Here is a 21,690-nt window from a genome sequence, read left to right on the forward strand (position 1 = left end):
GAAAGAGCTGGATTTGGACATCTGTTGGACATGGGGCATCCTCTGTGCCAGGGACCAACCTGCTCCCTCACCCTTTCCTCTCTGCAGAGCAGCAGCAGCTGTGAGTCTGTTCTCCTTCACTGTCATTTTCAGGATGGAGTGTGCTGCATAAGATGCTGTTACTGCCATCCCTAAGGGACAGTGTAGCCTGTTGCTGGTGCTGTCCATTGCTTATTACTAGAAAGCAAATATAAATCTGCCAAAATAATTGATGGGTCATCCCTTTTAATTACATAACAAGGAGTTACCCCATTCCCTGAGGCTTCCTGCTTCATTCACTTGGTGTTCATTGAGTTTGACTTCAAAAACCTTTTAAGCAGCTTTTCCAAAGATACATTAGCTTGGTACACTGCTTGGAAGGAATGAATTCCATAAAGCAATTCTTGCAGATGGTAGTAAGCAGGACCAGTTGGAGGAGGAGGTGGAGAAATATTCTTCCAGCAGTTTTCAAAGGTTATTTTGAGAAAAAAGGCACAGGCCAGGAGTCTGGCATTTGATAGTAACACCTTGCTTTTACCTTTCCTTTAGACTGACCAATATTAGAAAGATATACAAGAAGAACAACAGGAGAACTGAGGCTTTAAGTGGTAAGAAAGGTTTTGTAGTTCTTTCTATTCTTATCTTCACTAAATATGAACCCAAACTGTTTTGAAATGCACTGGATGTGCTTAAATCTACCTCCAGCACTGTTTAAAATTCATTGTGCAATGGTTATATCTGCTGGGGTAAATTACTGGCAGATTTCTACCAGTTCATTATCTTCCTCTTCACTCCAGGAAAATTACTGTTTATTATTACTTGGAACAGCAGAAATCTTAAAAGCTGTGGGAACCACTCTAAAAATCCCCTCTCAAGCCTCCCTTTCCAAAAGTAAACTGTCTTAGGCAAACAAAAATTGTTTTGTTTTGTTTTGTTTTTTTTCTGGTCCCTGGCTATAGCTGAGTGTCATGGATTGAGTTGAATCTGCTGCTAAACCATTGCACTGAGTCACTTGTCACTGGCTGAGCCTAGTTCTGCAAGCACTCACACACCTGCCTGCAGCAGGGATGCAAGATAGGGCATAGGGATGGCATAGTCATGAGGCCTTTGTTTAGCAAGAACTCCAGCTGAGAGTGAAGGTATCAATACGGGCTTAAAGGTTTAGATTGACTAAAAACAACAACAAAAACCCCCAACCAAACAAAAAACCCCCAATCAAACAAAAAACCTCCAATCAAACAAACAAAAAAAAAACTCTCAACCAAACAAAAAAACCCTCAACCAAACAAAAAACCCTCAACCAAACAAAAACACCCTCAACCAAACAAAAAAAACCCTCAACCAAACAAAAAACCCTCAACCAAACAAAAAAACCCCAACCAAACAAAAAAACCCTCAACCAAACAAAAAACCCTCAACCAAACAAAAACCCCTCAACCAAATAAAAGAAAACCCACAAAAAAAGGGAACCCCAACCAAACAACAGCAACCAACAATACTAAAAAAAAAAATATTTTTCTTTTTAAAGGCAATGAGGTAGCAAAGTCTGGCTGCTTTGAACTCCTCAGATCTCACACACTGGAATGGTGATGGGTTCTTTACTTTCTGTGGACTCTCTTGAGCCTCCCTAAAATAAAAAGGTATCAACCTCATAGAAAAGAGAACTCAACAGTCTTTAAATATCAAACACTTTGTTCCCTCAATTCAGAAAAGACATGGCTGGAAGTTCCTTACTTAGTCCTGACTTCTGAAGATATAACTCATGGTTTTGGAGCTCCTTTTTTTGCCTCTTGGCAATAAAAGGAATGTCCCTCCTCTATCTCTTACAAGCTTTCATCCTAATTCTGTTCTAGGTTTGTCCTTAAGCATATATGAAGGGCAGATCACTGCATTACTTGGTCACAGTGGATCTGGAAAAACTTCTCTCTTAAATGTGCTCAGTGGATTTTCCAAACCTTCAGCAGGTAAGGTGATGGATCTGCATGCTGGGGGCAGGGGAGGAAGCTCTTTGTTTCTTGAAGTGCAAGGAGGTAAAGATCCAACCCACCCCCACCCCCAGGTTTTCCCTCAGTCATTCAGTCTGGCTTGTTGTCGGTGCAGATTGCTCCTCCAACACACAGCTTTCAGGACCAGGGCATCCCTTGTGTGTGGAAGCCTGCACAGATGGCTGTTTCTCCATCTGGATGGCCTGATGTTAGCCATGAACTCCATACCTAAACCCCAAGCAAACCAAAAACCCCAACCAGACAAAAAACCTCCAACCAAACAGAAAAACTCCAAACCAAACCAAAAAAGCTCCAATCAAACACAAAAAAACCCCGAACCAAACCAAAAAAAACCCCAACCAAACCAAAAACCCCCAACCAAACCAAAACCCCCAACCAAACCAAAAACCCCCAACCAAACCAAAACCCCCAACCAAACCAAAAACCCCACCAAACCAAAAAGAACCCCAACCAAACCAAAAAATCCCAACCAAACCAAAAAATCCCAATGAAACAGAAAAACCCCAACCAAACAAAAAACCCCCAACCAAATAAAAAAACCCCAACCAAACAAAAAACCCTGAGCAAACCAAAAACCCCAACCAAACCAAAAACCTCCAACCAAACAAAAAAACCCCAACCAAACCAAAAAACCCCATCCAAACCAAAAACCCCAACCAAACCAAAAGCCCCATCCAAACCAAAAAACCCCATCCAAACCAAAAACCCCAACCAGACTAAAAAACCCCAACCAAACCAAAAGCCCCATCCAAACCAAAAAACCCCAACCCAACCAAAAACCCCAACCAGACTAAAAAACCCCAACCAAACCAAAAGCCCCATCCAAACAAAAAACCCCATCCAAACCAAAAACCCCAATCAAACCAAAAAACCCCAACCAAACCAAAAACCCCAATCAAACCAGAAAACCCCAACCAAACCAAAAGCCCCATCCAAACCAAAAACCCCAACCAAACCAAAAAACCCCAACCAAATCAAAAACCCCAACCAAACCAAAAAACCCCAACCAAACCAAAAAACCCCACCCAGACCAAAAAACCCCAACCAAACCAAAAAACCCCAACCAAACCAAAAAACCCCAGCCAAACCAAAAACCCCAGCCAAACCAAAAAAACCCAACCAAACCAAAAACCCCAAGCAAACCAAAAACCCCAACCAGACCAAAAAACCCCAGCCAAACCAAAAACCCCAGCCAAACCAAAAACCCCAGCCAAACCAAAAACCCCAGCCAAACCAAAAAACCCCAACAACAACAACAAAAAATCCCAACCAAACAAAAAACCCCAATAGGAAATATGGTTTAGTTCTTAAGGAAGAATTTTGGTCCTCTGAAACATTTTCAAATGCTATTATTTTTGCCCTTTTTATTTTTAAGCACTTAAGACACATCCACAATGCTGGAATTGGTGTCCAAGGACACAAGGCAGTCAGCTGTCCTCTTACAGCTGGGAAATTCTGTCCAGTGTGAAATTGGTTTCATTCCTTCCTGTGTGCAGGTTCTGCAACGATATACAACTACCAAGTGTCTGAAGTAGAGGATCTGGAAGGAATTCAGGGAATGGTTGGGGTTTGCCCCCAGTTTAATTTGCATTTTGAAGTCTTAACGGTGAAGGAAAACCTGAGAACTTTTGCTCACATCAAGGGGGTGCAGCAGAAAGAAGTAGAGCAAGAGGTTGGTATGTGCTTGTCAGTCACTGTCTGGTGGTATTTGGGGCATCTTGAGATATCTTTAATTAGGGAGATAAGAGATTATTAGAGTTTATCACCAGGGATATTAGATTATTGAAGACTGCCACCAGCACCTTGCTCTGTGGCAATGAGAACAGCCCTAGATTTAGGATTTTTCAGTTCTTTCTCATCCTCCTAAGAGTTAGAATTCAGATTTGCAGTCTTTTATCTCCAAGCAAAGCAATATAAGGTAGCTAAGTTTCCTATCTCTCAGTTATCCTCTCCTGTGCTCTCTGTAGGCATTTTTGTGTTAAACTGTGACCAGTGCTTTGGAAATCTGGCTCTTGTCTTTGTATATCCTCAAGGTGCACAAAGTTCTCACCATGCTGGACCTCAGCAACCTTCAGGACGTTCGTGCTGATGCTCTGAGTGGGGGACAAAAAAGAAAACTGTCTCTTGGAATTGCAATTTTAGGGAATCCCCAGGTAGGTGGTGTTCCATACACAGCATGTCCTGTTGTAGCACAGAGCTTTACAGAGCCTTAGCAAGCAGACAGTTGTACCTTTCCCCTGGCATTCTAAGCCTGCTGATCTCCTAAATCACTTGGCTGCTGGAAGGCTTGAGGGATCTAGGTCAATGAGAACCATGTTTTAACTTGAAAGGGAAATGATATTGTAAGAGGAGAAAGAGCAATGAGAAATGGCTGATACCTCAGGCTACCTTTAACTCTCGGGGGGAGATCATCAAAGGCATGACACAAAATGATGTAAATGTGGCAGTGCCTGTATGGACACACAGAGTTCTGACCTTGCTCACCTTTGCAGGTGTTGCTTTTAGATGAGCCAACAGCTGGCTTGGATCCCCTCTCCAGGCACCACGTGTGGAGCCTCCTGAAGGAAGGCCAGGCTGGCCGTGTGACGCTCTTCACCACCCAGTCCATGGAGGAGGCTGATGCTCATGCTGGTGAGCCCAGACTTCCACTCTCTGCTTGACTGTGGGTTGCAAATGAGGCTGTCCTGCTGCAGAGCCTGTGTGTGAGTCTCAGCCATGCTCACTGGACATGTTTAGTCTGATAGCAACCACTCAGCCCCAGCTGAGCAAACGCTGAAGCTGGACTGATGTGGCCCTCCAAGCCCTTGCTCATGCTCTGCTTCAGGATGAGGATGCAGCAGCTGCACATTCTCTGGATATGTAGCAGTAGCAGCACCCACACAAATTAGGGCTATAGCATCACAGCATTATAGAATGTTAGGGTCTGGAAGGGACCTCTAGAGATCATCAAGTCCAACCCTCCTGTCAAAGCAGGATCACCTAGGGCAGGTCACCCAGGAACACATTCAGGTGGGTTTTGACAGTGTCCAGAGAAGGAGACTTCACAAGCTCTCTGGGCAGCCCCATGTTGAGGTGGAACTTCCTGTGTTCCAGTTTATACCCATTGCTTCTTGTCATAACTGGGCACCACTGACTGGCACCTACACTTGACACCCACCCCTCAGGTATTAATAGACATTAATAACATCCCCTCTCAGCCTTCTCCTCTCCAGACTAATACAGCCCCAATTCCCTCAGTCTTTCTTCATAGGAGAGATGTTCTAGTCCCTTAATCATCCTCATAATGCTCTATTGGTCTCCTTCCAATAGATTCCTGTCTCTACCATTCCTGTTTCCTTAGTGCTCTCAGGCTGCTTGGGAAGTTTTCCACAAGCCTGTAGGAAGATTAACCTCGATGCTTGGGACAAAGGCAGTGGTTTAAAACGAAAAACCCCTCAGGAATGGCCAGGTTTTACTCCTCTTGACTTGATTATAAATGTCTGTTGAGTTCAGGAGGAGCAGGGTGAGGTCAGACTACTGCAGCGTTGTAAATCCCCCCCTGAAGCCTTTGTGTTCATACCTCCCAGATCGGAAAGCTTTCCTCTCCAGAGGGAGATTACAGTGTGTTGGTTCATCTCTCTACTTGAAGAGAAAATGGGGAATTGGCTACCACTTAAGGTAAACCCTTTTCTTCTTGGTCACCACTCTTTTTATGGGAAGCTTCTAGCTGATGAGTTTCCATGTCCAGTTTATGTCTCTATAGAATTTCTGTACAGAGACCTTGACCATTCCTTTTGGAATTCTTTTGAGGCTGCCAAAAATATCTCTCTTTGGAAAGCGAGCTGCTTTCCTTTGGAACCCAATCCTGAAAGCTCCAAGCATGTAGCTAAAATGACTTTGCAACCTCCTACGCAGCCAAAAGGGGACCAGAGTAAGATGAGCTTAAACTTCCACAGATTCTGTGGTTCCAGGGTGACCTACAAACAGCTTTCATCTGAACTTGTTTTACTCTGGATATTAATTTTCTCTGCTCTTGGCTTATCAGGGTTATTATTCTTAACCTCAACTATTTCTTGCATCCATGGCAAAACCAGGGGCACTGCAGATGACTCTAAGAATTCCCACCACAGTGCTGCCCAGTTTTGGAGTTTGCCTCACGGCTTGAAGAGCGACTGCTGGCTTTGTGTTTTCCATGGATGATGCATGCATTTTCCTTCTCCTTTTAATATTATAGCAATTGCTTTTTAATACCATCAGAATACAGGTGAATGACCTGTGTGACCCTGAGCTTACATCATCCCTGGTCAAGCAGTACATCCCTGATGCTGTGCTGAAAGGACAGAAGCAGAGTGAGCTGTGTTATGTGCTACCTTTGGAGAACATGGATAGCTTCCCAGGTATGAAAAGCTTCTTGTTGTGCCAGGGCTGTGAAGGGAAGCAGAAAGAGTTTCCTTGGTCCAGTATTGCTGTGTGGGACTGGGAAGCCCAGAGCTGCATAAACCTCAGCCTTAAAGAAAGCCTCTAATGGAGATGCTAATAAAATTAATGCAGATGAACAGGGGGAAATCCACTAAATAATCTACAAACTAAAATCTGCTGAGTGTCCTCTGGCTTCAGGTTGAGATTTCTCCCACCAGTAAGGCCCATGGTAGTCAAGACCTCTGAATTTTCCACTACTTACCTCCTGTAGAGTGCAGTGGTTTTGCCATGGCTTTTAAGTTATGAGATAATGATGTGAGTGGTAGAAGGTACCACACTGATCATGCCAGCCTGAGCTTCTGCTCAGCCTTGGTCTTGGTCATTGGGGTGAGCCTGCTTGTTTCTGTCATGCAGATCTGTTCAGCCATCTGGAGAACAATCCTTTGCAAGGGGTTGTTAAGTATGAGGTTAGTAGGACAACCCTGGAAGACGTTTTCCTGAAGCTCGAAGGTGAAGAAGCCATCGATCAAGAAGGTAAAATATTGATTGCCATTTGCAGGTGTGGCATGATTACTATTCTCTATATCCCTATGCTTTAATTGAATAGGAATGAGTCGCTGTTAAATGTGACTCTTGGTAGGTCAGGAGTTGCAGTTGTATTCAACTTTCATTTAGTGAAGGATGTCTTCATGGAGAAGTTTAGGTAATTCAGTCATAGAACCATTAAGGTTGAAAAAAGACCTCTAAGATCATCAAGTCCAACCATCAGCCCGACACTACCATGACCACAAAACCATGTCCTGAAGTGCCAGGTCTACACATTTTTAGAACCCTTCCCACAGGCTTTTAAGCAGAGGAACTGACCACTGCTGTTGGAAGGGTATTTGCCTTTGAAGGGTATAATGCCCACATCAGGAGCTGGGAAGAGAGAAACTAGGCAGGAAGCATTTCACAAGGTCCCTGAAGATGCTGGATGTGTTGCCATATGAGCTCAGGTTCAGCCAGTCTGAACTCCCCAATATAAATTATCTTCTGGATAAATTCTGGCCCCTTTTCTCTGCCCTGGTTTCTTTCCTGGCTAAAAGATGAAAGCTTTCTTCTCTTCAGAAGAGAAGATCCCTGATGAGTGGGGTTAAAATGTGTCCTTTGAACATGCTTTGCGGATAATGGTATTTCTCATGCTGAACACATAGAAGATGGAGACCTTGAGGAGAGGGCCCAAAGTCTCCCAGTGCTTTTGGAGCAGGAGATGCAGAGAGTGAGTGGGATGGCTCTCTGGAGGCAGCAGGTGTGTGCTGTGATGAGAATTCGCTTCTTCAAACTCAAGCACGAAGGAAAGCTTCTCGGCTCCATGTAAGTATGGGAGCTCTCATCTGCTCTGCAGCCCTCACAATGACTTGGTGCTTCTCAAAAAATTCTCTTGAGGGACTGAGGGAAGGCTCAAATACCAGTGGAGATGTTTGGAAGCAGAGAATGTGGTGGAAAATGTTCAAAAGCTGCAATAATAGGGTCAGTCAGAACTTCCTGGTAGAGCTCTGGATTGCTTAAGTTATAAATTTCCCCTTGTCTCTGTCACTATAAATCACACAACTAGTGAAAAGTGGAGTTCCCCTGGACCCACTTATGATCTGTTTTTCCATCTAGATTGCTGTTCTTTGGAATATTTATCCTTCCAATGCTGATGACTTTCATTGCATTTCACCTGTGGGGCAGCTCCACTAGCTGGGAAATCACAGCCAGCTCCTATTTTGTTCCCACCAAAGAGAAAGTTCAAAACAAGTCAACAAATCTTCTCATCCTCAATGATACAGGTGAAGAAGAACAGGGGATGTTGATTCACTTTCTGCACCACTCTGGGTCCTCTTAGAGTTGATAGACCAGCCTTGCCTTACTCTTTCTGTACGTCCCTTTATGTATTTGGGGCTTTGGGAGCTGTTTTCTTTTGAGCAAAAACAAATCCAGTTTTAGTGATACTAAAGTGAGTAGCTGATGTTTGAGGGAGGAATGAACCAGGCAAATTCAAAACAAACAAAGAAAAAGAGCAATAAGCAAAGTGTGGAAACCTCTATTGTGTTTAACCTGTTTAAATTAAACTGGAGGAGGGGGAATAGAGAAAATATGAACTTGCTTAGATTCTGCATGTTTGAGGGTTTTTAACATATCTCTGCCTTGCGAGTGGGAACTTCTCTGTGTGAAACTGTTCATATTTTTAAAAGAAACCAACTCAAATTACTCTAATTTCTGTTCTTGACTTGATCTCAGGATCACAAATTGAGAATTTCCTTGTTGCTTTGGAGGCTCAAAATATCATCCCAGAAATAACTCATGAGAAAAACATCACAAGCATTCCACTCTATAATGGAGCTCTGAAGATAGCCCTGGAAGGCAAGGTGAGGGAGATGTCTTTCTCTTTCACCCTGGAGGTCAACAGAACTTTCTGAAATGCCTTTAAATGAAGCACAGTGAAATACACACACCAGCAGAAGGGAGAATATTTGTCTGACATATTAAATAATAGCCATGAGTCTGTTTGTTGGATTCCAGGATTGTCATAAAATGACTTAGATTGGAAGGGACCTCAGAGATCATCTCCTCCAACCTCCCTGCCATGGGCCGGGACACCTCTCAACTAGACTCAGCTGCTTAAGACCTCATCCAACCTGGCCTTGAACACCCCCAGGGAAGACGCATCCACAGCTTCCCTGGGCAGCTTATTGCAGAGTCTCATCACCCCTGTACTGAAGAACTTCTTCCTAAGATCCAGTCTAACCCTGCTCTCCTTCAGCTTCAAACCATTCCCCTTGCCCTATTGCTATCCCCTAGCTAGAGCTAGGGCTAGAGCCTCATCCAGCCTGGCCTTAAACACCTCCAGGGATGGGGCCTCAACCCACCTCCCTGGACAACCCATTCCAGGGTCTCACCACTCTCATGGTGAAGAATTTCTTCCTTATGGCCAGCCTGTATCTCCCCACTTCCAACTTTGTTCCATTTCTCTGACCTAAAACTATTTGACTGCCATTTGTTACTGCATTTCTCTGACCTCTCTCTGAGCTCAGCTCCTCCTCACACCTCTCCTGGGCGTGAAGGTCACATCTTCTTGCTCTTGTGTCTTCAGAGCTACAGATTCACAGCCATGTGCAGTGTAGAAACCATGAACTGCTTCCCCTTGCTCGTGAATATCCTCAGCAACACCTTCCTGAGGCTCTTCAACTCCACCGCGCGCTTCCGCGTCTGGAATGAGCCCTTCCACAATGTGAGTCTCTTGGTGAGAACCAACTGAAGTAGTCTTGTTGAAGTGATAAGGACTGGATGGGTTGGGAACCTGGTTGAATGAGCAGCTTCCAAGGATTGGGATCAGTGCTCCAACTGCTGGCCAGTTCCTGAAGGCATTGATTGCTCAGCAGTCACAGAATGCCAGGTTGGAAGGGAGCCCAAGGATCAGACCTCAGCAACTGGCAGCAACCACAGCAGTTCTTGCAAAGTCTGAGACTCTAAATGCCTTTTTTTATTGCCTTATTTTGTGTTCTTCAGCACCAATGCCTTCCCCTTGATGTTGGTGCTCACCTCTGTGTTTAGCCAGCCTGTGAGCTATTCCCTGGGCAGCTGCTGGTTACTGGTGACTCTGAATTTCTCCTCCACAGGCAGAAACAGGGATAAGGAGTGACATTTTTATCTTCTGTCTTGAGTACATGCTGATTTTGGCTGCTGGTTTGCCCTCTCAGTTTGCAGTGAGCAGCATGGAGGACTACAAGGTAAAAACCATGGTCTGAGAGGTCTCAGACAAGAAGTGATTGTGAATGTCCTGTCCATGGGGAGCACTGGTGGGCTGGCTGGCATTTCTAGGTGGGATGCTGGAAGAAATACAGCTGCAGGAGCACATTCTTGTACCATCTTGGGAAATCAGGTGGGGCTGAGAAGAATGTGGGTGTTAATAAATGATCAGGAGGATGATTTTATAGAATCATAGAATTGTTTTGGTTCCAATGGCCATTTTTATAAAAAATTCTGTGTTTTAAAACAATAGTAGGACTAAGAATTGAAAGTGCTTGGAAAAGAGCAGAAGATTGAGTCAGGGAAAGAGGAGCAAGGGTGATAGAGAAGGAGGAGGAGCAGGAACAGGAGCAGGAAAGGTGTTTGGGGCTCTTTCAAATCAACTCTCTCTCCTCATTTGCTTTTGCAGCTCCAGGCTCGTGCCCAGCTGCGGCTCTCAGGGCTCTTCCCCTCAGCATATTGGTGTGGGCAAGCTCTGGTGGACGTCCCACTCTTCTGGACCCTGATGTGCCTCATGTTTGGGGTTGTGCTGCTCATAAACCGCATCTGCCCCTTGGAAGCCATCGACCTGCTGACCCTGGTGAGGCCTTGGTGTGCAGGAAAAAGGGCAAGCACACATCTCCCTCCCTTCTTTCACAGGGAGCTTCTACTTCCAATATTTCAGTGGAAGCAGGCTGCTCCAGGCAGGTTTTCATCTCTCCATCTCCTCATTGGTGACATCAGTCTGTCTCTCTCTGTAGATCATCTGTGTCACTGGTTATGGAGCATCTCTTGTCCTCCTCATCTATTTGATTGCCTTTAGATGTCGCAGGGGACGAAGCAATCGTTACATTTGGACTTCCATCTTCGTTCTGGTAAGTGAAGGGAATCTTCACTCTGAAAGTGTTTGCTTTACACATCTGGCCACTTGAGGCTTCATTTCAAATCTCCTGGTGCTCAGCAGAGCCACCCAAGTCATTAACAAACTGTCCATGATAACAGAGTTTGCTACTGGTTGGTCTTGAGGAGCTTAAGGTTGGACTTGAGGATTTTAAGGTTGGACTTGAGGATCTTAAGGTTGGACTTGAGGAGCTTAAGGTTGGACTTGAGGAGCTTAAGGTTGGACTTGAGGATTTTAAAGTTGGACTTGAGGATTTTAAGGTTGGACTTGAGGAGCTTAAGGTTGGACTTGAGGAGCTTAAGGTTGGACTTGAGGATTTTAAAGTTGGACTTGAGGATTTTAAGGTTGGACTTGAGAATTTTAAGGTTGGACTTGAGGATTTTAAAGGTCTTTTCCAACTGAAGCTATTCTATGATTTCCACCCCCCTCCCCCAGCAATGCATTAATATTGGAAATACTTTTTCTGCTTTATTTCAGTTGAATATAATTCTCTCTACGATCGATCACCACCATACAGCACTTTATTTCATCCTCTGTACTTTGATTCCTGGGTCTCCACCTCTGGGCTGGTTGATCTTCTCTGCACCAGTAAGTAAACATCCTGCTAAATGCTGTAATGGTCCTAATGGTGCAAACTGGAAAAGCAAGAGGAGCTTTCCAAATTCTCTGCCTCAAACTGCCAACTGTCAAAGAGACAGAGTCAGGACAACAGGAGAAAAGCTCCAGGCTGGGGAGTGAAAGAAAGGACCAAGATCTGACCTGTTAACCCTGATTGGGATGGTTTTGGTTGATTTAGTTACAATGAGCTGTTACATGACTGTTTTGACAGCCAGGGTAGCATGGGAGGGGAAGGTGTCAGAGTGGGAAGACCTGGAGGAAGGAAGTGAGCTAACAAAAGGAGGTGAGAGGTCTGGAAAGAGAGAAGCAATGAATGAAAGGTTGGATCTAACCTGGCTGACTTTGAGGCATGTCTGGAATAGTTGTAGCCAAGGCACCTGCAGCTCTTTGAGGCAGTGTGAACCCCAAAAAAAACCAAACCAAAAAACAAAGTGCAGATCAAAATGCCTTTATCCCACCTTGAAGACCACTCAGCATCCCTACATCCCAGCCTTGCTCTGACCCTGCACCAAGGCACACCATGCTAAGGAACTTTCCTAGCTGGCTGATCTTTTTTCTTTCCTTGTAGTATTTCTCACTGCGTGATGAAGAGGATTTTCCTCCTGAGTCATGGAATTACATCTTCATACCTATGTTTGCAGTAAGCAGCACTTTGGTGATAGTTGTTTTGGAAAGGGTGGCTGTTCTAATGGGATGGACCTGTGCTGGGCTTGTAGAATTCTCCCCATAAATACAGCATGGGTTATGTAGTCAAATGGTTGTCAGGGGAGATGCCTCCAGGTAATCATGGGCTTAGATCTCCTGTGAGCCCTGGATGCTGGACCATCTGTGCAGAAATGGTGGGGAGATGAGGTCATGTATAAGGCAGAGATATTATTCATCAACTGATCCATCTAATGTTGGTTCTCCAAAAGAAAGATGTGATCTCTGTGGGGTGTCTGCTGGGGTGCAGGTTGTCTGAGCTAAAGCTGCAGTGTGAAGTTAAGGCTTTAGCAAGTGATCTGCATATGAGATGCAAATGTATGCAAAGCATCAATTTAATTTCTTCCCCTTTTGGGACCCTTTCAATAGCTGAAGTAAATGAGATTGGTCCCTGCATGCTCTTACAATTAAAAATAATTGAGTGTGTTGGTACCTTGTCCCCACACAAACCTCATTCATTTCTGCTTTTTAGCCATACATCCATTGTGTGATTTTTGCTTTTCTCCTGCGCTGTTTGGAGATGAGATATGGAGAACCAGTTTCCAGACTGGATCCCATCTTCAGGTATGTCCTAAGCAGTCAGGGTACCTTGCAATTAGCCACAGTTATCCTGGTCAGCCACAGCTATCCTGGTCCTCAGGGTGGGCTGGGTGCTGTAGAGCCAGGCAGGACCCTCTTGGCTCATCCTGGCTCTTCAACAGGAAGAGGACAGGAGTGAACGTAAAAGCACTTTGCAAAGTGTGGCTAAAGCTCATAGTTTTAGTTTGAACCATTGTATCTGGAAGGGAGGACAATGGGAATGAAGGGAATGATTGTTTGTTTAATTCCTGTGGGTCATTACAGTTTCCAGCTTAGTGGGGTTTCCTTGAATGTGTCTGGAGACAAATTCCCACCCAGTGTGTTGCAATAGGTCAGCTCAAGTACAATGTCCTGGAGAGAATAACAAATTTGATTTAAGCTTTTTTTCCATTAAGCTTCATAGCTAAGCTTTCAGGACATTTCACTACAGCTGCCTAAATTAGCAGTCACAAACTGAAATCCAACATTCTAAGCCCTTTTCTGATGCGTCAGGATTGCTCTCTGCAGGATGGAGACTTCCTCAAAGCTTCAGCAGCCTGGGGCTGTCTACTGCCTGCTCTCTGCTCATCTGGCACCACCAGCATGTGGCTGAACCCCTTAAGTCCTGTGGCAGAAGATTTGTGAAAAATAGTAAACTGCCAAACCCTAACAAATGTGCCTGAGCTGGGGGTTGGGTGCCCACACAGCTCTGAAAACCTGCCTCCTGTTTTGTAATTCTCCTTGGCATGTGTCGTGCAGAGGACCAGTCAGTATTGACTGAAGAAGGAAAAAAGCTAAAGCTGCCCTTTATTTTCTCATGCATGCCAGTGGGATTTTTTTCCTCCTCCTGAGTAAATCATAGAATCATGGAATGGTTTGGGTTGGAAGGGACCCTAAGGATCATCTAGTTCCAACCCCCCTGCCATGAGCAGAGACGCCTCCCACTAGAGCAGGTGGCTCAAAACCTCATCCAGCCTGGTTTTAAACATCTCCAGGGATCAGGCATCCACAACTTCTCTGGGCAACCTGTTCCAATGTCTCACCACCCTCACTGTAAAGAACTTCCTAGCATCCAGTCTAAATCTGCCCTCTTCCAGCTCAAAGCTATTGCCCCTCATCCTGAACTGCCCAGACACTGCCAGTGGAACCACTCCTGGCATTCAAATAAATTCTGTGGGGCACTGCCCTGGGAACAAACCTGTAAACCCAGGCTTTTTGGAAGCAGTTCCTGATGACAGCATCTCTCTTACCTCCACTTGTAGGATCCAGCAGAGGAAAGCAGTCACCCGCCAGAACAGGACCCACCCTGGGGAGGAGACCCCAGAAGTCCAGGCTGAGAGGGAGAGAGTGAGGATAGCAATGACCTCCCTGCAGCAGGAGGAGGTGAAAGCAGCCTCCTGGCTTGTTTTCTTCTTTCATTCTTCATCTTTACACCTGGCTCTGCTCTCTTAGCTCAGACACTTACTATTTACTAATCTGATATCCAAGTGGACCTCTCATCACCCAGCCCATGACTGCCCTGGCACTAGACAGGGTCTAGCTGGCACTACATTTTTATTCCCATTCTGCTTATTCTCCCTATTGTGTGTGTGTGTGTGTGTTTCATTTTGTTCCTGTTGCTGTTTCCTGGATTTTTAATGTAGATATTTTCCCTGTAGTCATACTTAATGGTAAGAACAGATGAACTGTCTCCTGGGACAGGAGGAGAGTTTTCATTCCCCACTTCCTCCCTTCCCAGGAGCCAGTTATCATTGCCGACAGTTTGCGCAAGGAATACCAAGACAAGCAAGCCAGCTCCACCTTTAAGAAGAGGAAGAAAGTTGCTGTCCAAAACCTCTCTCTTAGTGTTAAAAAAGGTGGGAGTATCTTGCTGCACTCCCCCTAAATGATTAGACTCTAATGTGAAGGTCATCTTTTTCTTGGATGCCATTAAGAGGTGATGTATTTGGTAGAACTCCCTGTGTGCAGCCAGACCCAATGCACCACAGCTCCTGCAGTTTTGATTTGTGGGGATAAGTTCATGAACTACCCTTTCTCCTACTGTACTTTTAGATATTGCCTGGCACACAGTGGGTGGTGGTGGTGGGGGGGGAATTAAAAAAGGTGTTATTAACAATAATTGCTATTAAAAAATCATGCCTATTTGTTCCAGGAGAAGTATTAGGTCTGTTAGGACCCAACGGAGCTGGGAAAAGCACAACAATACACATGATTTCTGGAGACATAGCAGTGACTGCTGGGGAGGTAGGTGATGCCTTTGGAGCACCTGGGAGGATGACCTCTGCCTTTATAAATCAAGGATGTGATAAGGCAAGCTGGCAATGCAACCCTTGACTCGGGGAATTCAGAAGCATAGAATGGTTTGGGTTGGAAGGGACCTCCAGAGATCATCCAGTCCAACCCCCCCCATCTAGTCCAACCCCCCCCATCAATTCCAACTCCCCCTCATCTAGTCCAACCCCCTCCATCTATTCCAACCCCCCCCCCCCCCCCCCCCCCCATCTAGTCCAACCCCCAAATTTATGTACATGCAACCCTGCATCCAGATCTGGAGCCATCAACAGACAAAGGACATGGACCTGATGGAGCAGGGCCAGAGGAGGGGTATGAAGATGATGGAGTAGGGGCGGGGAGGAAGCTGGAGTACTTCTCCTGTGAGGACAGGCTGAGGGAGCTGGGGTTGTTCAGCCTGGAGAAGAGAAGGCTCCAGGCAGATCTAGTAGCAGCCTTCCAGTGCTTGAAGGGGGCTACAAGAAGGCTGCAGAGGGACTGTTTCCAAAGGCCTGCAGTGATAGGACGTGGGGCAATGGTTTGAAATGAGAGAGGAGTTTGAGATTAGATGTTAGGAACAAGTTCTGCACTGTGAAAGTGGTGGAACACAGCAACAGGTTGCCCAGGCAGGTAGCTGGGGCTCCATCTCTGGAGATATTCAAGGTCAGGCTTGAGAGGGCTCTGAGCAACCTGATCTAGTGGAGGATGTACCCTGCTTACTGCAGGGGTGTTGGGCTGGATGACCTTTGGAGGTCCCTTCCCACCCAAAAAATTCTATGATTCTACATTTACAGGAGTAAAAAGAAAGTGTTGATTTACTCAGTGCACATTCTAGATGTCACCACATTCAGTGTTTACAGATTTAAGGGTTTGAAACCACAGAGAAATCTCCAGTGTGCATTTGAAACCCATCAGGAAATTTCACAAAAGAAATTTTGACATCTTAAAAAAATAAAAATAAAAATAATAAATAATATAATAAACACTAAAAAGAAAAAAACATTCTCCATAAACAGCCTTGCAAACCTAGGAAATTAAAACCAAATGTGAGCAGGGTTGGGCCAGCAACAATCCAACACTTAATTATGTGCAGGATGATTAATGACATGTGCTGGGGGAGGGGAAATGCCATTGCTGTTACAGGTTTGGGACAGTTGGAAATAGAAAAATATTACTGGGAAAAGATAGTCTCCAGCTGGTACTAGTGCCCAAAGGTTTCCTGGTGGTCATATTGGGGAAACATATTTCTGGATGCAGATGAGCAGAAGCCATAGTAGATGGAGATGAAAGCCAGTGGTGCTGGCTTTCACTTCCCATGTGCTAATGAAGTTCCTCACATCACAGGAGAAAACATTACCACATTTCCAAGGGTTCCATTGATGCACTCCAGAACAACACACTCCAGCTGCGGAGGCGTGTGTGGACTGGAGGATCTCCAGAGCTCCCTTCCGACCCCTACCATCCTGTGACTCTCTGTTTGTGCAGGTGCTGCTCAAGAACTGTGATGCAGCTGCCTCCTCCCCAGGGCAGGGCAGCCCAGGGAGTCTGGGCTGCTGCCCACAGCAGGACCATCTGTGGGCAGACCTCACCGTGCACCAGCATCTGGAGGCGTACGCTGCCATCAGGGGGATAAGGGAAGAAGATGCAGCTGCTGCCATCAGCCGGTACAGAGCCAGATGATTTCAGCTTTTGCTTCTGCCTCTCTCCAGAGGTATAGGACAGGGAAAGCTCTTCCTGCTAATAAACCTGGCTAGTGTGGTGAGAACAGCACCCTCAGGCACAGAATCACAGAATGGTTTCAGTTTGAAGGGACCTTAAAGATCCTCTAGTTCCAACCCCCTGCCGTGAGCAGGGACACCTTCCGTGTCACACAAAGCCCTGTCCAATCTGGGGTGGGGCATCCACAATCTTTCTGGACAACCTGTTCCAGTATCCCCCCACCCTCTCTGTGAAGAACTTTTTCCTTAGATCTAATCTAAATCTTCCCCCCTTTCATCTTAGAGCCACTGCCCCTTGCCCTATCACTACATGCCCTTCAAAACAAAGTCCCTCTCCAGTTTTCTTGTAGCCTCTCTTCAATGCCCCTTTACCTTGCAGAAACAGGATCTCCTTCTGAGGAGATCTGCTACTTTATACTGTTCTCAGGCACTGGGTCACCAAGATTTTTAGCTCTAGTTTATCTAGAAAACTTCAGGAAAAAGAAAAAAAAACTTCCATCAAGTTTATGGCCAGTTAAATGGGTAACTCAATTCTCTCATTAACTGCTTTTACTGTCTGTAGTTTCTTCCAAAACTCTTTAATTTGCTATCTGAGCTAGAAGTAAAATCACCAAGTAGCCCAAGGTGATGGGTATCTGCTAAAACAAGTATGTTAGACCCTGGTTCCTCAGTGTCCCTGGCCACAGTGTTACCAGTGTCCAGTATTTTTCCTTTCCATTCCCCGCAGCATAGCAAAGGCCTTGGATCTCCAGAAGCATTTTAAAACTCCAGCTAGGAGGTTATCTGCTGGACAAGCCAGGGAGGTAGGTGTTAGATTTGTTTGTTACTTGAGCAAATCCTGCTCCTTCTTTCTTGAACGTGGTATGCAGAAAACCTTCAGCAGAGTAGGTTCCTGCCATGGTTTGTTGTCATCAGTAGCTTTGGAATCCAGCCTGGCAGGATCCTCCTCTCTCCTCACTCTTCCAACCACAAATTGGGTTTATGTGGTAATCACCTCCTAATGCCCCACCAAGTGCATTGTCCAGTAAGTGGGATGGAAAACCACTCTCAGATCTTCAGCAAGCTTGGAAATTTGGGGGAAAGCTAACTTGGGGACTCCTGAGGTGGGGGTTTTGGATCACTGTCAGTCTTCATGCATTTTGGAATCAAGAGCTTCAACTTCTAAAAGAGTCACAGGGATGAAGGTGTAACGAGGCAGCTCCCCAGTTTTGCAGGTAAAGCAAAAGCAAACTCGACCTAACCTGACCAGCCCTGACCTTGGTGTCTCCCATTTCAGCTGTGTTTTGCACTGAGTGTCCTGGGAAATCCGACAGTGCTGCTCTGGGATGAGCCATCGGTGAGCATGGACGTGAAAGGACAACGCCGTATGTGGTGAGCAGCCCTGGCTTAGCAGAATGGAGAACAAGATGGACCTTACCTTCTCTGCTGTTGTAACTGTGGGGCAGAAGAGGCTGGGAATCAAGAGGGGATGGGACAGGCTCTGCTCAGTTGCCCCCTATGGTAGGACTGAGAGTAATGGATATAAACTCCAGCACAGGAGGTTCCACCTCGACATGAGGAGGAACTTCTTCACTGTGAGGGTCACAGAGCACTGGAACAGGCTGCTCAGGGAGGTTGTGGAGTCTCCTTCTCTGGAGACTTTCAAGCCCCATCTGGATGTGTTCTTGTGTGACCTGTGCTGGATTCTATGGTCCTGCTCTGGCAGGGGTTTGAACTTGATGAACTTCGGAGGTCCCTTCCAATCCCTAACATCCTGTGATCTGCATCTCCCCATTTCCTAACACACAGGGGATGGGGAGCCAGTCACTAAACTCCTCACTCCGTGGAAGTGAGTCCTTGCTGACCACCAGGTTCAATCTTAAGGGTAAGGGCACCCAGAAAAGTCCAAGTAGATGCCAGCTGAACCCGTGCATTTTGGTGCAAAAGACAGAAAATCCTGGTTTCTTCAGAGAAAAAATTCCAGGCAACTCTTCCTTTTCACCATTCAGCCCTAGTGCTTGCTCTAGCTCTTCACAGGATCATAGAATTGCTTTGGTTGGAAGAGACCATCATCAAGTCCAACCACCAGATTTACACCACCGTGGCCATGAAACATTGTCCCATAGTGCCATGTCCACACCTTTCTTGAACACCTCCAGGGCTGGTGACTCCACCACCTCCCTGGGCAGCCTCTTCCAATCCCTCACCACTCTTGCAGCAAAGGCATTTTCCCTAATCTCCAACCTAAACCTGCCCTGGCACAACTTCAGGCTATTTCCTCTTGTCACCTGGTATAAGGAGAAGAGAGCAAGTAAGGGAGTAAGCAAGGAATTCTTTGGCTGTTCCTGGGCAGTAACTGTGATCGCTCTGTTCCCAGGAAAGTGATCCGGAATGCCATGAAGAGCAAGGAGCAGGCAGCCATCCTCGTCACGCAGTACCTGGAAGAGGCGATGGCCATATGTGACCGGGTGGCCATCCTGGTGTCAGGGCACCTGAGGTGGGCACGGGGGGTTGCATTGCTCACCAGGATGCCACCTGATTTTTAGTAGGAGGTTTTGGGGGGCTTTTGTTTGGTTTGGGTTTTGGCTTTGTTGTTGCTGTTGTTTTCTTCTTCATAATCTAATGGGAAATGTTGGTTTGGATTGTCCTAAGTACGTAATGAGCATGGCTTTGTCAGCAGGCAGTTGTTTAGGCAGCACAGTAGAAACCACTGATGGGTAAGAGGAGGTGTGTCTGCTGCCCATACTCACTGACTGCTTCATTTGATGCTTATAGAACCATAAAATCACAGAATGATTTGGAAAGGACCTTTAAAGGTCATCTTGTCCACCCCTGCCCCTGCAGAAAGCAGGGACACCTTCAGCTACAGCAGGTTGCTCAGAGACCCAGACAACCTGACCTGGAATGGTTCCAACCTGATCTAGTTGAGGATGTCTCTGCTTACTGCAGGGGGGAGTTGGACTAAATGACCTTTAGAGGTCCCTTCCAACCCAAGCCATTCTATGATTTGGCATCTACAGCCTCTCTGGGCAACCTGGGACAATGTCTCACCACCCTCAACGTGAAAAATGCCTGCCTTCTATTTAGTCTAAATTTCCCTCTTTTAGTTTAAAACCACCCCCTTGTCCTGCCACAACAGGCCCTGTTCAGAAACCTGTCCACATCTTTCCTATCAGCCTCCTTAAGCACTGATAAGCCACCAGAAGGTCTGGAATCTTCTCCAGGCTAAACAACCCGCAACAGGCCCTGTTCAGAAACCCATCCCCATCTTTCCTATCAGCACTGAAAGGCCACCAGAAGCTCTGGAATCTTCTGCAAGCTAAACAACCCCAACTCTTTCCCAGCCTGTCCTCATAGGGAAGGTTCTCCAGCCCTCAGATCGTTCCTGTGGCCCTTAGGATGATTTGAGCCTTTTTTTCCCATTTCTCTGCAGGTATATTGGTACAACTGAGGACCTCAAAAGCAAGTTTGGCAGAAGTTACCACCTAGAAGTCAAACTTGCCGACACAAGACAAAGCGACGCTGTCCACGCTGAAATTGTTCAGCTCTTCCCCTCTGCAGCTCGGCAAGAAAGGTCACTGCCCCAGGGGACACTCTGTTGCCCCCCCTGACCTTGCTCCATGATCTAGCTGGGAGTACAACAATCTTCCAAGCACTCCTAAACCTTCGTGCTGAGTTACAGAATGGTGAATTCCTTTTTTTCTTTTTTTTTTAATTGCTTTTTCAGGACTTCTTCCTTGCTCACCTACAAGATCCTCATGGAACATGTGCTACCTCTGTCCCAGGCTTTCTCCAAGCTAGAAGCAGGTAAAAGGAAACAATCCAGCAAGAAGATTGCTTTCAAATGGTTCATGTAGGTTTGGGGATTTAAGGATGCCTTCTCCATCTCTCCACAGCTAAACAGAAGTTCAGGCTTGAGGATTACAGCTTGTCATTGCACTCTCTGCAGCAGGTATGGTGATGTAGGAGTTACAGGTTAGAAATCACTTGTATAAAAAGAGGAAACAGCCTGTGACCGGGGTTCATACTGCCAGTCCTTGGCAATAATGAGGTGGTTTCTACTGTGGCACATTGCAGGTATTTGTAGACCTCACCAGGGACCTGGAAGAGCACAGCCTGGATGTGGCATCTGATGGGGCTGTGGAGCAGAGACCACTTCACCCCTGAGCCCTTGGAGCCACAAAGGAAAACATTCAGCCTGATTCCTCAGTGTTACTGCTACGAGTGATTGGATGCAGCCCTAGGGCTTGGTTACTCGTGTCATAGCACCTACTGCTCTGCAGGTTCTCTGCCTCACCAGGAAAAGAAGTATTATTTTAATAAATAAAGCCTTTATCTCCTGACAAACTGATGCCTGCTCCTTTCATCTGTACCCTCTGTTCAGTCTGGAGAAGAAGAGGCTGAGGAGAGAGCTCATTGTTCTCTACAATTCCCTGAAAGAAGGTTGAAGTGAGGTGGAGGTCAGTGTCTTCTCCTTAGTAGCAGGTGACAGAACAAGAGGGAATGGCCTGAAACTGTGCCAGGGGATGGGGACACTGGTGGGGTGGTGGAGGCAAGCACCAGCACCCTGATTCTGTCTGAACAGAGCAGCATCTCTTCTTAGACACCTGCCTGCTAGGCCTAGCTTTAAATAAAAATCAAACAATCAAATAGAAACTCCCTATGTTCAGGCAGCCAAGTGTTCCCCCTGGTGCCCTCTCACCCTGACCCCCAACATCCCCAGACTCTGGGAAAGGCTGGACTGGGGATGCAGTGGAGAACAGGGGCAGTG

General features: G+C 46.1%; 1 protein-coding gene across 1 annotated transcript in view; it reads left to right on the forward strand.

Moving 5' to 3' along the window:
- Positions 1–21,219, forward strand: part of LOC128976736 (ATP-binding cassette sub-family A member 9-like) — a 37,667-nt gene extending 16,448 nt beyond the window's left edge. The window contains exons 12-40 of the mRNA XM_054394083.1: positions 568–626; positions 1,872–1,982; positions 3,521–3,696; positions 4,058–4,177; positions 4,517–4,655; positions 5,591–5,681; positions 6,261–6,400; positions 6,837–6,956; positions 7,616–7,775; positions 8,067–8,233; positions 8,685–8,812; positions 9,538–9,675; positions 10,064–10,174; positions 10,603–10,773; positions 10,934–11,047; positions 11,551–11,661; positions 12,260–12,331; positions 12,866–12,957; positions 14,214–14,334; positions 14,693–14,807; positions 15,104–15,195; positions 16,708–16,886; positions 17,668–17,743; positions 18,217–18,311; positions 19,297–19,416; positions 20,353–20,493; positions 20,647–20,726; positions 20,816–20,871; positions 20,997–21,219. Of these exons, the coding sequence (XP_054250058.1) occupies positions 568–626; positions 1,872–1,982; positions 3,521–3,696; positions 4,058–4,177; positions 4,517–4,655; positions 5,591–5,681; positions 6,261–6,400; positions 6,837–6,956; positions 7,616–7,775; positions 8,067–8,233; positions 8,685–8,812; positions 9,538–9,675; positions 10,064–10,174; positions 10,603–10,773; positions 10,934–11,047; positions 11,551–11,661; positions 12,260–12,331; positions 12,866–12,957; positions 14,214–14,334; positions 14,693–14,807; positions 15,104–15,195; positions 16,708–16,886; positions 17,668–17,743; positions 18,217–18,311; positions 19,297–19,416; positions 20,353–20,493; positions 20,647–20,726; positions 20,816–20,871; positions 20,997–21,086 (3,385 nt within the window). The 3' untranslated portion in view covers positions 21,087–21,219. The remainder of the gene's footprint in view (positions 1–567; positions 627–1,871; positions 1,983–3,520; positions 3,697–4,057; positions 4,178–4,516; positions 4,656–5,590; positions 5,682–6,260; positions 6,401–6,836; positions 6,957–7,615; positions 7,776–8,066; positions 8,234–8,684; positions 8,813–9,537; positions 9,676–10,063; positions 10,175–10,602; positions 10,774–10,933; positions 11,048–11,550; positions 11,662–12,259; positions 12,332–12,865; positions 12,958–14,213; positions 14,335–14,692; positions 14,808–15,103; positions 15,196–16,707; positions 16,887–17,667; positions 17,744–18,216; positions 18,312–19,296; positions 19,417–20,352; positions 20,494–20,646; positions 20,727–20,815; positions 20,872–20,996) is intronic.
- The last annotated feature ends 471 nt before the right edge of the window (positions 21,220–21,690 follow it).

Source organism: Indicator indicator, chromosome 29 (assembly GCF_027791375.1).
Source record: "Indicator indicator isolate 239-I01 chromosome 29, UM_Iind_1.1, whole genome shotgun sequence".
Lineage (NCBI taxonomy): Eukaryota > Metazoa > Chordata > Aves > Piciformes > Indicatoridae > Indicator > Indicator indicator.